The 17012-nt window shown below is 48.8% G+C and overlaps 1 protein-coding gene across 5 annotated transcripts in view; it reads left to right on the top strand.

Annotated features, from left to right (window-relative positions):
• The first annotated feature begins 11145 nt into the window (after positions 1 to 11145).
• Positions 11146 to 17012, top strand: part of mta2 (metastasis associated 1 family, member 2) — a 65122-nt gene continuing 59255 nt past the window's right edge. For 3 of the 5 annotated variants that reach the window (XM_078534909.1, XM_078534907.1, XM_078534908.1), the window contains exon 1: positions 11172 to 11247. In XM_078534909.1, coding sequence (XP_078391035.1) covers positions 11220 to 11247 — 28 coding nt within the window. In that variant the 5' untranslated portion in view covers positions 11172 to 11219. Of the gene's footprint in view, positions 11248 to 17012 lie in introns of all 5 variants that reach the window. The other 2 variants (XM_078534910.1, XM_078534906.1) reach the window with 1 other exon arrangement.

Raw genomic sequence — 17012 nt, 5'->3', positions numbered from 1 at the left:
GCAATTAGGAAGGCAAATGATATGTTGGCCATCATCGCAAGGGGATTTGAGTACAGGAATAAAGATTTAGTCGTTTGATAGTACAGAACTTGGGTATTGCTAAAGAAAAGAGATTTTTGTCGAAGTTTTTTGTTTTGCACTCATCAGGATAATTCACAAGAAAATACCAATGTCAGGGGAAACAATATATGTATACTGTATGAGAGAAAGTGCTGATTGGTTAGCTAATGGACTCTAATTGGTAGAGGCGTTGCTGTGGAGAATGCACTAGTTGATGGTGTGATGGTGACTGACAGTTAACTGCCAAGCATTGTTTGAAATTTAAAACAGGAAGCTTTACTCTGATTGGCCAATGCCTCCACAATTTCCACTCTCACTTCCCTCCGTATCCTTGGGTGCATTTCATCCGGTCCTGGTGTCTTATCAATTTAAAGTACAGATAACCTATCCAATACCACCTCCTTTTCAATTTTAAACCCTAATGTCTGAATTACCTCCTCCTTTCCCAGGATCTGTATGGCATTTTCTTCCTTAATAAAGACAGATGCAAAGTATTCATTTTTTACCTCAGCTACACCCTCTGCCTCCATGTGGAAATTCCCCTTCTGGTCCCCATCATCCCTACTCCTCGTATTACCACCTTTTTACTATTCATATGTCTATAGAAGACTTTGGGATTCCCTTTTATGTTAGCTGCCAGTCTCTTTTCAAACTCCTGCTTTGATTCTCTTATTTGCTTCTTCAACTCGCCTCTGAACCTTCTATATTCATCCTGGTTCTCAATTGTAGTTTCTACCTGACACCTGTCATAAGCACAATTTTTGTCTTTACCTTAATGTCTATCTTATTGTCATCCAGGGGGCTCTGGGTTTGTTTGCCCAACCTTTCCCTTTTGAGGGAATATACCTTGAGTATTGCTGAAAAAAAGAAATGTCAAAGCTTTTCGCCTTGCACTCATCAGGACACTTCACAAGAATATCAATATAAGGGGAAAACAACAATTTATACTGTATGAACAGAGAGCACTGATTGGCAAGTGGACTCTGATTGGTACAAGCATTGCCATGGAGAACGCAATAGTGATGGTGACTTAGTTAGCTGCCAAACATTGTTTGAAATTTAAGCTGGGCAGCTTGCCCCTGATTGGTCAAGGCATTGTGCTGAGGAATGAGTCAGTGAATGGCTGTCACTTATTTTGTTTAGCTGAAACAGGCGCAATGTGTATACATGTTCTTTCTGTCTGCAAAGAACAGGGCTCGGTGTATTTTTGCTGACTCCCCGTGTCTCCTCCAAACTCTCACTCTGTCTAGCCCCATGTCTCCTCCAAACTCTCACTCTGTCTAGCCCCGTGTCTCCTCCAAACTCTCACTCTGTCTAGCCCCATGTCTCCTCCAAACTCTCACTCTGTCTAGCCCCGTGTCTCCTCCAAACTCTCACTCTGTCTAGCCCCATGTCTCCTACAAACACTCGCTCTGTCTAGCCCTGTGTCTCCTCCAAACTCTCGCTCTGCCCTCGCACCGTTTTCAACCCCAAGTCTCCTCTGAACTCCCATAAATGAGTCATTGTTTAAAGGGTTACCTTTGTCCCTTGTCGCCTCCCCCACTTCAGTGTCAGTCAATGTATCAGAGTGAGGGTGTCAGTGTGAGTGTAAGTGTGATAGTATCAGTCAGTGCGTGTGTGTCAGTGCAAGTGTGTGATGGTGAGGGTCAGAGCGAGAGTGTTAGGGTGATAGTGAGTGTCAGTCTGAGTGTATAGCGTGAGTGTGATAGCGAGTGTGAGTGTGATCATGTGTCAGTCAGAGTGAGTGTGTCATGAAGCTATTAATGTATACAATACTTTGGAAAATGTTTTTCTTTTAAAATGGAGGTTTACTTTGTGGGTGTGTCTTAATTGGATTAAAGCCAGCTAGTCTGGGTGCTTTGATATGTACTAGTTTTGATATGGAAGAGAGATAGCGTGCATTTGCATTTTTTGAATAGAGCATTCAAGGAGTGGGGTGAAAACTTGATGCCTTTCTAGCAGGTACCAAGCAATATGTTTATATTACTAATAAAATTGGTACAATGAATGGGTTTTCATTGTTTAAGGTAAAGTTCAAAGAGGCTGGTGAGACAATGAGAATTTGAATTCAATCAGTGGTGGTAGGTATAACTTCAGTAGTTTTCGGGTGTGCAGAGCAGAGGCAATGTGAGATCAAAAGGCAGCTGTAAGCCTCCAACTGGCTCCACAATGAAAAGAACCTCATGTTGAATCTGTAAGGTGAAAATGCTTTGCCTGGTGTTTGGTTAAGCCTATGGGTTGCTGTTGCCTTAATGGAGATTAGTTTGGGAATTTGTTAAAAGTTATTATAGTAGTAATTTGAAGCCATGTGTATATATTTTAACCTGTGTAAATTAATAAACTGTTTCAATTAGTTTAATTAAAGCCTCGAGAACTGGTGGTCTGATTCCTGAATTTAGAGTCGCATCTCAAACATGACACTTAAAATTATAGGTTATGACAGTGGTTTAAAGTTTCCCTCAGGGAATTTTAAATAACTCTGCTTTACCAACTGCATCGGTCATAACAGAGTGTCAGTGTGATACTGAGTGTCAGTGTAGAATGTTAGTGTGCGATAGTGAGTGTCAGTGTGAGTGTGATAGTGAGTATCAGCCAGTGTGAGAGTGTCAGTATGTGTGATAGTGTCAGCCAGTGTGAGTGTCAGTGTGTGTGTGATAGTGAGTATCAGCCAGTGTGAGAGTGTCAGTATGTGTGATAGTGAGTGTCAGTCAGTGTGAGACTGTGATAATATCAACCAGTGTGAGAGTGTCAGTCAGTGTGATAGTGAGTGTCAGTCAGTGTGATAGTGGTGAATGTCAGTCAGGGTGAGTGTGGGTGTCAGTGTGAGGTCAGTGTGGGAGTGTGAGTGTGATAGTGATAGTGTCAGAGTATCAATGTGAATATGATGGTCAGTGTCAGAGTGAGTGCAAGTATCAGTCAGAGTGTCAGTGTGAGAATGATGATGTGCGTCAGTGTCAGAGTGATGAGTGTCAGTCAGTGTGAGTGTCAGTCAGAGTCAGTGAGAGGGTGGTGGAGAATGTCAGAGTGAAGGTGTGAATGTGATAGTGAGTGTCAAAGTGAGAGTGTTAGTATTTCAGTGTCAGTGTGAGTGTAATGGTGAGTGCCAAGGTGAGTGTAATGATGTGTCAGTCAGGGTGAGTGTGATGGTGAGTGTCAGGGTGATAGTGAATGTCTGTGTGTGGGTGATGGTGAGTGTGAAGGTGAGAGTGAGAGTGCCAGTGCGTGAGAGTGCCGGTGCGTGAGAGAGTGAGAGTGCCAGTGCGCGAGAGAGAGTGAGAGTACCGGTGCGCAAGAGAGAGTGAGAGTACCGGTGCGCGAGAGAGAGTGAGAGTACCGGTGCGCGAGAGAGAGTGAGAGTACCGGTGCGCGAGAGAGAGTGAGAGTACCGGTGCGCGAGAGAGAGTGAGAGTACCGGTGCGCGAGAGAGAGTGAGAGTACCGGTGCGCGAGAGAGAGTGAGAGTACCGGTGCGCGAGAGAGAGTGAGAGTACCGGTGCGCGAGAGAGAGTGAGAGTACCGGTGCGCAAGAACAAAAGTGAGAGACTGAGTGTCAGTGTTACAGTGGTGAATGTCAGCCAGGGTCAGGATGAGTGTGATGGTGAGTGTCAGTCAGGGTCAGGATGAGTGTGATAGTGAGTGTCAGTCAGGGTCAGGATGAGTGTGGGTGTCAGTGTGGGAGTGTGAGTGTGATGATGAGTGTCAGTGTGACAGTGGTGAGTGTCAGTGTGAGTGATGGTGAGTGTCAGTCAGAGTGAGAGTGCAAGTGTGATCATGAGTATGTCAGAGTGAAAGTTATAGTGTGAATAGCAGTCAGTGTGATGATGAGTGCCAGTGTGAGAGTGCCATTGTGCGTGTGATGGAGAGTGTCGGGCAGAGTGTGATGGTAAGTGCCAGTCAGTGAGACAGTGTCAGTGTGAGTGTGATGGTGAGTGTCAGTCATGGTGAGAGTGTTAGTGTGTCAGTGTGATGGTGAGTGTCAGGGTGAGTGAGTGTCAGTCAGAGTGAGTGTGTTAGTGTGAATGTGATGGAAAGTGTCAGGCAGAATGTGATGGTGAGTGCCAGTCAGTGAGAGTGTGTGAGTGTGATAGTGAATGTGTCAGTGCATGTGTGATAGTAAATGCCAGTCATTGTGAGTGTCAGTGTGAATGTGATGGTGAGTGTCAGTGTGTAATAGTGAATGTCAGAGTGAGAGTGTCAGTCATTGTGAGTATATCAGTCAGTGTAAGAGTGTCGGTGAGTGCCAGTGCCAGTCAGTGTGAGAGTGTCATTGTGAGCGTGATAGTGAGTGTCAGTCAGAGAGTGTGTCTGTCAGTGAGGATATCAGAGTGAGTGTGATAGCGAGCGTCAGTCAGTATGAGAGTGTTACTGCGTCAGTCAGTGTGAGAGTGAGTGTCAGTATGATAGTGATGAGTGTCAGGGTGAGTGTGAGTGTCAGTCAGAGAGTCAGTGTGAGTGGTAGTGAGTGTCAGTCAGAGAGTGCGTGTGATCATAAGTATCAGTCAGAGTGAGAGTGCAAGTGTGATCATAAGTATCAGTCAGAGTGAGTTATAGTGTGAATAGCAGTCAGAGTGAGAGTTATAGTGTGAATAGCAGTGTGTGAGTGTATCAGTGTGATAGTGAGTGTCAGTTAGAGTAAGTGTTACTGTGTCAGTGTGAGTGAAATAGTGTCAGTCAGAGAGTGTGAGTGTGATAGTGAGTGTCAGAGAGTGTGTGTATGATAGTGTCAGTCAGTGTGAGTGTGTTACTGCGTCAGTGTGATGGTGAGTGTCAGTCAGAGTGAGTGTAATAGTGTCAGTCAGAGAGAGTGTCTGTCAGAGTAAGAAAGTCAGTGTGATAGTGAGTCAGTCAGATAGAATGTGTCTGTCAGAGTGAGGATGTCAAAGTGAGACAGTGAGCTTCAGTCAGTGTGAGAGTGTTACTGCATCTGTCAGTGTGATAGTGATGAGTGTCAATGTGATAGTGGTGAGTGTCAGGGTGAGTGTGAGTGTCAGAGTCAGTGTGAGTGGTGGTGAGTGTCAGTCAGAGAGTCAGTGTGAGTGGTGATGAGTGTCAGTCAGAGTGAGAGTGCAAGTGCGAATAGCAGTCAGTGTGAGAGTGTCAGTGTGATAGTGAGTGTCAGTCACACAGAGAGAGTGTGATAGTGTCAGGTAGTGTGAGAGTGTTACTGCGTCAGGCAGTGTGGGTGTTACTGTGTCAGGCAGTGTGAGAGTGTGAGTGTCTGACAGAGTGAGTATGATAATGAGTGTCAGTCAGTGTGAGTGCCAGGCAGTGTGTGTGTTAGTGTGTCAGTCAGTGTGGGAATGTCAGTGTGAATATGATAGTGAGTGTCAGTTAGTGTGAGTGTCAGTATGTGATGGTGAATGCCAGTCAGAGTGAGAGTCTGATAGTGTGTCAGTCAGTGTGAGTGTCAGGCAGTGTTGGTATGTTAGTGAGTGTCAGACAGTGTGTCAGTGTGATGGTAAGTGTCAGTCAGAGTGAGAATGTGAGTGTGAGAGTATCAGTGTGATTGTGTGTCAGTCAGTGTCAGGGTGAGTGTGATGGTGAGTGTCAGTGCATGATAGAGATTGTCAGAGTGAGAGTGTTAGTGTGCCAGTCAGTGTGATAGTGAGTGTCAGGTTGAGTGTGATAGTGAGTATCAGAGTGAGTGTGATGATGTGTCAGTCAGTGTGAGAGTGTGATAGTGAGTGTCAGAATGAGACTGTCAGTGTCATAGTGAGTGTCAGTCAGTGTGAGAGTCTGTGTGAGCGCCAGTGTCATTCAGAGTGAGTGTCCGTGTGAGTGAGTGTGAGAGCCAGTGTGCAATTGTCAGTGTGAGTGCGAACGTCAGTCAGAGTGAGAGAGTCCGTGTGAGTGTGATAGTGAGTGTCAATCAGTGATAGGGTTAGAGTGAGTGCGAGTGTCAGAGTGTGAGTGCCCATCAGTGAGAGTGTCAATATCAGTCAGAATGAGACTGTCCATGTGAGTGAGTATGTGTCAGTGAATGTGATAGTGTGTCAGTCAGTGATAGTATGTGCGAGTGTGATGGTGAGTGTGTCAGTGTGAGTGCCAGTATCAATCAGAATGAGACTGTCCATGTAAATGTGTGTGTGTGTGTCAGTGAGTTTTATAGACAGTGTGTGAGTGTCAGTGTGTGTGTGATAGTGAGTGTCAGTGTGTGATAGTGTCAGTCAGTGATAGTGTCAATGTGTGAGAGTCAGGGTGAATATGATGGTGAGTGCCAGTGTGAAAGCGTCAATGAGCGTGTGATACCAAGTGTCAGTCCGACCGAATGTCAGTCAGGCCGAGAGTGTCAGTCAGACCGAGAGTGTCAGTGCATCTGTGTCGGTGAGAGCCAGTCAGTGTGTGTGGAGCGTGTGTGTGTCAGTGTGAGTGCCAGTCAGTGTGTGTGTGAGTGTCAGTGTGTGATAGTGTCAGTGTAAGTGTGATAGCGAGTGTGTGTGTATCAGTCAGAGTGAGAGTGTCAGAGTGTGAGTATGATAGTGTCAGAGTCAGTGTGAGTGTCAATCGGAGTGTGTGTCAGTGAATGTCAGTCAGAGTGAGTGTGTGTAAGTGTGAGTGTGATAGTGTGAGTGTATGTCAGCCGGAGTGTGAGTGTCAGTCAGAGTGTGTGTGATAGTGAGTGTCACTCAGAGTGTGGATCAGTGTGTGTGAGTCAGTGTGTGTCAGGCAGATTGTGTGTGGGTCAGTGTGTCAGTCAGATTGAGTGTGTGTGGGTCAGAGTGAGTGTGGGTCAGAGTGTCAGTCAGAGTGAGTGTGGGTCAGTGTGTCAGTCAGAATGAGTGTGTGTCAGTGTGTTAGTCAGAGTGAGTGTGGTTCAGTCAGAATGAGTGTGTTTGTGTGTTAGTTGGTGAGTGTGTGTCAGTCAGTGAGTGTGGGTCAGTCAGTGTGTGTGTGTGTCATTGTGTCAGAGAGAGTGTGGGTCAGTCAGAATCAGTGTGTTAGAGTGAGTGTTTGTCAGTCAGAGAGAGTGTGCGTCAGTCAGAAAGTGTGGGTCAATGTGTCAGTCAGAGTGAGTGTGGGTCAGTGTGTGTGTCAGTGTGTTAGTCAGAGTGAGTGTGGGTCAGTCAGAATGAGTGTGGGTCAGTCAGAATGAGCGTGTGTCAGTGTGTCGGTCAGAGTGAGCATGTTTCAGTGTGTCAGTCAGAGTGAGCGTGTGTCAGTGTGTCGGTCAGAGTGAGCGTGTTTCAGTGTGTCAGTCAGAGAGAACGTGTTTCAGTGTGTCGGTCAGAGTGAGTGTGGGTCAGTCAGAGTGAGCGCGTTTCAGTGTGTCAGTCAGAGTGAGCGTGTTTCAGTGTGTCAGTCAGAATGAGTGTGGGTCAGTGTGTGTGTCAGTGTGTTAGTCAGAGTGAGTGCAGGTCAGTCAGAATGAGCGTATTTCAGCGTGTCAGTCAGAGTGAGTGAGGATCAGTCAGAGTGAGCGTGTTTCAGTGTGTTGGTCAGAGTGAGCATGTTTCAGTGTGTCAGTCAGAGTGAGCGTGTTTCAGTGTGTCGGTCAGAGTGAGTATGGGTCAGTCAGAGTAAGCATGTTTCAGTGTGTCAGTCAGAGTGAGCGTGTTTCAGTGTGTCAGTCAGAATGAGTGTGGGTCAGTGTGTCGGTCAGAGTGAGTGCGGGTCAGTCAGAATGAGCGTGTTTCAGTGTGTCAGTCAGATTGAGTGCGGGTCAGTCAGAAAGAGCGCGTTTCAGTGTGTCAGTCAGAGTGAGTGCGGGTCAGTCACAATGAGCGCGTTTCAGTCAGAATGAGCGCGTTTCAGTGTGTCAGTCAGAGTGAGTGCGGGTCAGTCAGAATGAGCGCGTTTCAGTGTGTCAGTCAGAATGAGTGTGTTTCAGTCTGTCAGAGTGAGTGCGGGTCAGTCAGAATGAGCGCGTTTCAGTCAGAATGAGCGCGTTTCAGTCAGAATGAGCGCGTTTCAGTCAGAATGAGCGCGTTTCAGTCAGAATGAGCGCGTTTCAGTCAGAATGAGCGCGTTTCAGTCAGAATGAGCGCGTTTCAGTGTGTCAGTCAGAGTGAGTGCAGGTCAGTCAGAATGAGCGCGTTTCAGTGTGTCAGTCAGAGTGAGTGCGGGTCAGTCAGAATGAGCGCGTTTCAGTGTGTCAGTCAGAGTGAGTGCGGGTCAGTCAGAATGAGTGCGTTTCAGTGTGTCAGTCAGAGTGAGTGTGGGTCAGTCAGAATGAGCGTTTCAGTGAGTCAGTCAGAGTGAGTGCGGGTCAATCAGAATCAGCGCATTTCAATGTCAGTCAGAGTGATTATGGATCAGTCAGAATGAGTGTGTTTCAGTGTGTCAGTCAGTGAGTGTGGGTCAGTCAGAATGAGTGTGTTTCAGTGTGTCAGTCAGAGTGAGTGTGTTTCAGTGTCAGTCAGAGTGATTGTGGGTCAGTCAGAATGAGTATGTTAGTCAGAGTGTGCGGGTCAGTCAGAATGAGTGTGTTTCAGTGTATCAGTCACATTGAGTGTGGGTCAGACAGAATGAGTGTGTTTCAGTGTGTCAGTCAGAGTGAGTGTGGGTCAGTCAGAATGAGTGTATTTCAGTGTGTCAGTCAGAGTGAGTGCGGGTCAGTCAGAATGAGCGTGTTTCAGTGTGTCAGAGTGAGTGCGGGTCAGTCAGAATGAGGGTGTTTCAGTGTGTCAGTCAGAGTGAGTGTGGGTCAGTCAGAGTGAGTGTGTTTGTGTGTCAGTCAGAATGAGTGTGTCAATCAGAATGAGTGTGGTTCCGTGTGTCAGTCAGAATGAGTGTGTCAGTCAGAATGAGTGTGTTTCAGTGTGTCAGTCAGAGTGAGTGTGGATCAGTCAGTGAGTGTGTCAGTCAGAGTGAGTTTGGGTCAGTCAGAATGAGTGTGTTTCAGTGTGTCACTCAGTGAGCGTGGGTCAGTCAGAATGAGTGTGTTTGTGGGTCAGTCAGAATGAGTGTGTTTCAGTGTGTCAGTCAGAGTGAGTGTGGGTCAGTCAGAATGAGTGTGTTTCAGTGTGTCAGTCAGAGTGAGTGTGGGTCAGTCAGAATGAGTGTGTTTCAGTGTGTCAGTCAGAGTGAGTGCGGGTCAGTCAGAATGAACGGGTTTCAGTGTGTCAGTCAGAGTGAGTGTGGGTCAGTCAGAGTGAGTGTGTTTCAGTGTGTCAGTCAGATTGAGTGTGGGTCAGTCAGAATGAGTGCGTCAGTCAGATTGAGTGTGTTTCAGTGTTTCAGACAGTGAGTGTGGGTCAGTCAGTGAGCGTGGGTCAGTCAGAATGAGTGTGTCAGTCAGAATGAGTGTGTTTCAGTGTGTCAGACAGTGAGTGTGGGTCAGTCAGAATGAGTGTGTTTCAGTGTGTCAGACAGTGAGTGTGGGTCAGTCAGAATGAGTGTGTCAGTCAGATTGAGTGTGTCTGTCGGAATGAGTGTGTTTCAGTGTGTCAGTCAGTGAGTGCGGGTCAGTCAGAATGAGTGTGTCAGTCAGAATGAGTGTGTTTCAGTGTGTCAGCCAGAGAGTGTGGGTCAGTCAGAATGAGTGTGTCAGTCAGATTGAGTGTGTTTCAGTGTGTCAGACAGTGAGTGTGGGTCAGTCAAAATGAGTGTGTTTCAGTGTGTCAGACAGAGTGTGTGGGTCAGTCAGAATGAGTGTGTCAGTCAGATTGAGTGTGTTTCAGTGTGTCAGACAGTGAGTGTGGGTCAGTCAGAATGAGTGGGTCAGTCAGATTGAGCGTGTTTCAGTGTGTCAGACAGTGAGTGTGGGTCAGTCAGAATGAGTGGGTCAGTCAGATTGAGTGTGTTTCAGTGTGTCAGACAGTGAGTGTGGGTCCGTCAGAATGAGTGTGTCAGTCAGATTGAGTGTGTCAGTCAGAGTGAGTGTGTTTCAGTGTGTCAGTCAGTGAGTGTGTGTCAGTCAGAATGTGTGTGTCAGTCAGAGCGAGTGTGTGTGACAGCGTCAAGGTGAGTGTCATTCAGTCAGTCAGTGGTTTAAGGGTCACTCGAGCGCTCTCGCTGCCCCACGTGCTCCTTGCCCCTGGGCTGGCTGGGGGGGTGAAGGGTCAGGCCTGTCGTTGCCGGGGTGACGGCTTTAACCCTTTCAGTGCCGATTTCCCGGAACTGGCCCGGCGGCGGCTGACGTCACGGGGGGATCGCGAGGAAGAGGAAGGAGAGAGAGGGAGAGAGAGAGTGTAACAGGGCCGGGGGAGAGAGAGAGAGACAGACAGACAGACACATACTCACTGAGGGAGGCGGGGGGGGCAGGCCGCCAGCTAACACCGAAACTCCCGACTTCAACCGACTTCCGATCCGGAGATAGGGAGGAAGAATGGGGGAAAACTTCACCCCCGTGTGAGAGGGGGAGTCTGAGGAGGAGGAGGAGGGCGGCAGGGGGACCGGGACCGGGTGGAAGCGACCCGGGGAGAGGCCGCTCGGCCGGTGACTGAAGCCGGGGGTGGTGGTTGAAGGGGGGAGGGGGCGGGCGGAGTGGGGGGGAGCCGGGTAGAGAGACGGGCGCTCGCTCCGCTCCCGGGTCAACGTTCCAATCCCAACCGCCCGGCCTGGCTCGCGCTGCCAGAGGCTGCTCCGGGTCAACGATCCATCCGCTCCTCACTCACTCACTCCCTCCCTCCTTCCTTCCTTCCCTCACACTCACTCACCTCATCCAGAGAGCCTGTGCGCAGCCCCTCCAACCCGCCTCCTTCCCCCGCCGCCGGGTCAACCCATCCATCCGCTCCTCCTCAATCCCCTCACTCACCTACCTACCTCACTCACCGCCCCCAACCGCCTCGCCTCGCGCTCCCGGGTCAACGTTCCAACGGGCTAACGGCCGCCCCGCGCGCTCACTCATTCCCGGGTCAACGTTCCAACCGCCTCACCCCCCCCCCCCCCCCCCCCACCGCTCGCGCTCCCCAACCTCATTTCTCCCCCCCTTGCTTAAAAAGCCGGGGGGGAGGGGGAGGCGAGTAAGGGGCTTTATTTTTTAATTTTTTTTTAAAGAGAAAAATTACTTGCACCCATCGCATTTGCACCCATTGCATCGATCCTGCTGCTGAGAGAGAGAGAGAGAGGGAGTGAAAAAAACACTCTACCCTCTCTCTCTCTCTCCCTCTCCCCCCACCACCACCTCCTCTGAAGTTCAGTATCCGAAAGCGGAGAGATTTAGCCGGTCAGGGGGAATCAGGAAGGGAGTGAAGAAGGGGGCAAGGTGGAAGTGTCGGGATGGCAGCCAACATGTACAGGGTCGGAGGTGAGTGTGAACCCTGCTGGGCAACTGACTATCTGTGTGTCTGTCTTTTGTGGGGGAGGGGATGGGAGGGAGGGGGTGGGGGTGTTGCACATGCAATGGGGTATTCGTGGGGGGGTGGGAGGAAAGTGGACGGGAGCAAGAAACCAAACTTTATAACACGAGGCAGTGGGTCGGGGAGTGGTAGGGATGGGGCTGAAGGAGCAAAAGGTGCATGGAGATTCGGAGTGAAGGCTGGGGTTTGGGATGGGGGTCAGGGGGCAAATTGGGGTCTGGGATCGGGGTCAGGGGGCAGTTGGGGTCTGGGATCAGAGTTAGGGGGAAATTGGGGTCAGGGGGAAATTGGGGTCTGGGATCGGGATCAGGAGGAAATTGGGGTCTGGGATCGGGGTCAGGGGGAAATTGGTGTCTGGGATCGGGGTCAGGGGGAAATTGGGGTCGGGGTCAGGGGGAAATTGGGGTCTGGGATCGGGATCAGGAGGAAATTGGTGTCTGGGATCGGGGTCAGGGGGAAATTGGGGTCTGGGATCGGGGTCGGGGGGAAATTGGGGTTTGGGATCGGGGTCAGGGGGAAAGTGGGGTCTGCGATCGGGGTCAGGAGGAAATTGGTGTCTGCGATCGGGGCCAGGGGGAATTTGGGGTTTGCGATCGGGGTCAGGAGGAAATTCGGGTTTGGAATCCAGTGGAAAGAGGGTCTCAGATTAGGGTAATTAAGTGAAAAGTTGGTCTGAAATTGGGGTAATGAATAACTAGGGTATCAGAGACAGGAATAAGGACTGCAATTGGATGTGAGCAAAACGTAAAATATAATTTCAAGATTGGAGGCCAAAACTGACAGGAGCATGTGAGTGTAAAGTTATTGCACCATGTGGGCAAGCGCAGTGGAGAGGAGAAACTGCTGGGGTGATCAGTTAGGAATAGAAGTAGAGGGGAGTCAGGGCAGAGGAGATAGCAGCTGTGGGGAGGGTGGGTAGTAAAGATACAGTCAGCGGGTTGGGATAGAGATAGAAAGTTGCACGTTTAAAAAACAGTGGATTAACAAGGCAGAGAAGTTGTAATGTAGCAAGAGCTGGAAAGCTAACGAGATTCGAGGATATAACAAACCAGAGTCATTAGAACTCCGAGAACACTCTGGGGAGGAATTTGAGAGTTTTGTGTGTGTGTTTGTGGAACATTATAAAGTAAGGTTGGCTTTTGAAAGAATCCTGTCGCAGATCCAAGCCAATTATCATCATAAAACAAGATACGGGTTCCCTACATTGAGAATCGGTGGCTTCAAGTGGCCAGGCCTGAAAATGTTAATGGCCCTGATCTCTCGCCACCAACTTGAATCCAAACAAAATACAAGAGACTACCAAGGGTAGAGAGAGAATGTTTTAGGTGAAGCACAGAAGGGGAATTAAAATGCTCTCCTGGCACAGACAACTCCGTGTGAATGCTTGGGTGGGCTTTACAGTTGAGAGGGTGTTTGTGGTTTGACTGAGTTAAAATCATACAATCAGTAGCCTTGAGGCCTGAACTAAGGCCTCACTGACCCACCCGAGAGAATCAGGAACTTGAAGGATTGCTGGCTTTTATCTGTGATAAGTTTCCAAAGATGAGGCACATGTGAAGACTAAAACAGCCGGGTGTCCTTGCAATCTGTCAGTCTTGGCCCAAGAGGATAAAATGATAGACTCTCAATCTGAGGACATTGGTTAGAGAGAACTGTACTCCCAGACTGTTGCTTCCTTCTTTCTAGGTGTTGGATTTAATGGGCTATTATTAACCATGCGATGCTGTGTTTCTGTCTAATTTCCCCCTTTAAACCACTGTGATTTATCACTTTAAGTCATTCTGAAAGGGTGGGCGGGGAGAAACAGTGTCCTTTTTACAGTCAGACATACGTAGTTGCCATGTATACTCCTGGGAGACGTGAGAAAATTCAGAGCCAATAAAGGGAAAAAATAGGTGAGAAACTTTCTTTCTCCCCCAACTCCACCCTCACCGCTTCCCCCATTCCCAAACACTACTCCAGGGATTGAGAGCCTATCCAGGAAGTCACTTAGATGACTAAGTGTTATCTATGAAGATATTTGCTTCTGTCTGATAGGATCTTGGACCAGGACAAGAACCGGTCCAACTCCTTCCTGAAGGCAGGGGCACATTTAAAATCTTTTTCACGCTTTAATTTAATTTTCTTCCTCTATCTGATTTACCTGTCTTCAAGGTGTGCAGTTCAACACACATGTGTCGTACTCCTCTGTTCCATGCGAGTCTTGCTGAGTGTAAGCAATTTGTATTTATATTGCACAAAATATCACATAGTGCTTCACAGCACAATCAGATACTTTGACCCTGAGCTGTGTGAGGAGATATTAGGGCGTCTGACCTGAAGTTCAGTCAAATATAGAAGTTCGAAGGAGCCTCCAAAAGGAGGAAAGCGAGAGGTGTAGAGATCGAGGGAGGGAATTCCAGAGCTAAGGTCCCAGGCAGCTCGAGGCATGGCTGCCAAAGGTGGAGCAATGGAAATAGGGATGCACAGGAGGTCAGAATTGGAAGAACGCAAAGATCTCTTGAGGGTTTAGAGGCTGGGGGAGGTTGAGAGATAGGGAGGGAGTGAGGAGGCCATGAAGGTACAATGCAGTGCTCACTCAATACTGTTCTCTCCAACAATGCAGAGCTCCCTCAGCACTGACCCTCTGCCGGTGTGGCGCTCCCCCAGCGCTGACCCTCTGCTGGTGCGGCGCTCCCCCGGCGCTGACCCTCTGCCAGTGCGGCGCTCCCCCGGCGCTGACCCTTTGCGACGGTGTGGCACCCGCCCCCCACTGCCCCACTCCCCACTGAGAAGATTGGCCTGGATTCAGCTTTGAATCTCTGGAGGGGGAGCCTCTCCCCTGAGATTTAAGTTAACTTCCAAAGCTTTCCTTGACAAGAGTGTTATTGAACCCACTGTGTAGACCAAGGGTGAAGGAGCCTTAATGTTATCTCTCTCCGAAATACGGGAGGACAACATCTGGTGAACATTCCATTGTGGGATCCTAGAGCTCCAGAAAGATTGGTATGCTCCTCTTTGGGCTACAACATTGCAAGTAGCATGCTGAGAATTTGGTATTCCATAATCTTTGCACATTTGGTGATGTGTCAACATGTTGGTGCTGATAACTTTAAAACATGCTTTCTGAAATGGTAACGTGGTTTCAGTCAAATGACACTGCTTTTCAGGGCTTCCTGCATAGTGTTGGTATTTACAGGGGGCTTCCTGGGAGTGTGTCAGTTTTATGACGGAATGGTCTCTGGGAGTGTGTCAGTATTTACAGGGGCATCCCTAGGAGTGTGTCTGTAGTTACAGGGACATCCCTAGGAGTGTATCTGCATTTACAGGGGGGTTCATGAGTGTGTGTCTGTATTTACCGGGACATCCCAAGGAGTATGTCTGCATTTACAGGGGGTTCCTAGGAGTGTGCCTGTATTTGCAGGGGGTTCCCTAGGAGTGTGTCTATATTTACAGAGGGGTCCCAAGAGTGTGTCTGCATTTACAGGAGGTCCTTAGGAGTGTGTCTGTATTTACAGGGGCTTCCTAGGAGTGTGCCTGTATTTACAGGGGGTTCCCTAGGAGTGTGTCTGTATTTACTGGGACATCCCAAGGAGTATGTCTGCATTTACAGGGGGTTCATGGGTGTGCGTCTGTATTTACAGGGGGCCCCTAGGAGTGTGCCTGTATTTACAGGGGCTTCCTAGGAGTGTGCCTGTATTTACAGGGGATTCCCTAGGAGTGTGTCTGTATTTACAGGGGGGTCCCTAGGAGTGTGTCTGCATTTACAGAGGCATCCCAAGGAGTGTTTCTGCATTTACAGGAGGTCCTTAGGAGTGCGTCTGTATTTACAGGGACATCCCTAGGAGTATGTCTGCATTTACAGGGGGTTCATAGGTGTGTGTCTGTATTTACAGGGGGCCCCTAGGAGTGTGCCTGTATTTACAGGGTCTTCCTAAAAGTGTGTGCATTTACAGGGGCATACCTAGTAGTGTGTCTGCATTTACAGGAGGTCCCTAGGAGTGTGTCTGTATTTACAGGGGATTCCCTAGGAGTGTGTCTGTATTTACAGGGGGGTCCCTAGGAATGTGTCTGCATTTACAGGGGCATCCCAAGGAGTGTGCTTGTTTTTGCAGGGGATTCCTAGGAGTGTGTCTGTATTTACATGGGAGTCCCTAGGTGTGTATCTGTTTTTACAAGGGGTCCCGAGGAGTGTGTCTGTTTTTGCAGGGGATTCCTAGGAGTGTGTCTATATTTACAGAGGGGTCCCAAGAGTATGTCTGCATTTACAGGGGGTCCCGAGGAGCGTGTCTGTATTTACAGGGGATCCCTAGGAGTGTGTCTATATTTACAGGGACATCCCTAGGAGTGTATCTGCATTTACAGGGGGGTTCATGAGTGTGTGTCTATATTTACCGGGACATCCCAAGGAGTATCTCTGCATTTACAGGGGGTTCATGGGTGTGTGTCTGTATTTACAGGGGGCCCCTAGGAGTGTGCCTGTATTTATAGGGGGTTCCTAGGAGTGTGTCTGTATTTACGGGGGGTTCCCAAGGAGTGTGTCTGTATTTACAGGGGGGTCCCTAGGAGTGTGCCTGCATTTACAGGGACATCCCTAGGAGTATGTCTGCATTTACAGGGGGTTCATGGGTATGTGCCTGTATTTACAGGGCGTCCCTAGGAGTGTGCCTGTATTTACAGGGGTTCCCTGGGAGTGTGTCTGTATTTACAGGGGGTCCCAGGGAATGTGTCTGTATTTACAGGAGGTCCCTAGGAGTATGTCTGCTTTACAGGGGGTCCCTAGGAATATGTCTGCTTTACAGGGGGTCCCTAGGAGTATGTCTGTATTTATAGGGGGTCCCTAGGAGTGTGTCTGTATTTATAGAGGGTCCCTACGAGTGTGTCTGTGTTTACAGGGAGTCCCTGGGAGTGTGTATTTACCGGAGACCCCTAGGAGTGTGCCTGCATTTACAGGTGGCTCCGTAGGAGTGCGATTGTATTTACAGGGGTGTCCCTAGCAATGCGCCTGTATTTACAGGGGCACCCCTGGCAGTGTGCCTGTTTTTGCAGGGGATTCCTAGGAGCGTGTCTGTTTTTACAGGGGGCCCCTAGGAGTGTGTCTGTATTTATAAGGGGGGGGAGGTCCCTGGGAGTGTCTCTGTAATTATAGGGAGTGGGGGAGGTCCCTGGGAATGTGTCTCCACTTTCATGTAGTCAGTGATTTCAGGAGGTTCCCTGGGATTCTATTGGTATGTACAAATGACTTGTGTGACTGTTAGCATAGTGAATAATTGGAAACCAATGCTGGAGGGGGTTGTTGGAATTCCAGGTAATCTTAACTAGACCTTTACTTCCCTCTTCACCTATAATCCATTCTAACATTTCCCAGCTCACCCACGGGCTATTTTAAAATTCACCCCTTCCTCAGGATTGCTGGAGGCCTTTTTGGAGGTAGTTTTATCAAGTCTGTTCTACTTGCAATCAGGCAATGTGAAACTGAGGCATCTGAAGCAGGAAAAGCTTGGGTAATTCCCTTGTCTTTTAGGCACCCGCAGCTGGGGCAACAATGAGGTCTTTAACTGGTTGGAGTCTTCCCCTGACAGCCCTAGAAATATGTGCCATTCACGCCACACAAGTGCCAGGCAATGACTATATCCAACATGAAAGAATCTAACCATCGCCCCTTGACATTGAATGGCATTACCATCGCTGAATCCCCCATTATCAATGTCTTGGGGGTTACTACTGACTAGAA

Source organism: Cetorhinus maximus, unplaced genomic scaffold, assembly GCF_964194155.1.
Source record: "Cetorhinus maximus unplaced genomic scaffold, sCetMax3.hap1.1 HAP1_SCAFFOLD_140, whole genome shotgun sequence".
Classification (NCBI taxonomy): Eukaryota; Metazoa; Chordata; class Chondrichthyes; order Lamniformes; family Cetorhinidae; genus Cetorhinus; species Cetorhinus maximus.
Note: the sequence above shows the minus strand (reverse complement) of the source record. Positions and strands in the feature narration are given on the sequence as shown.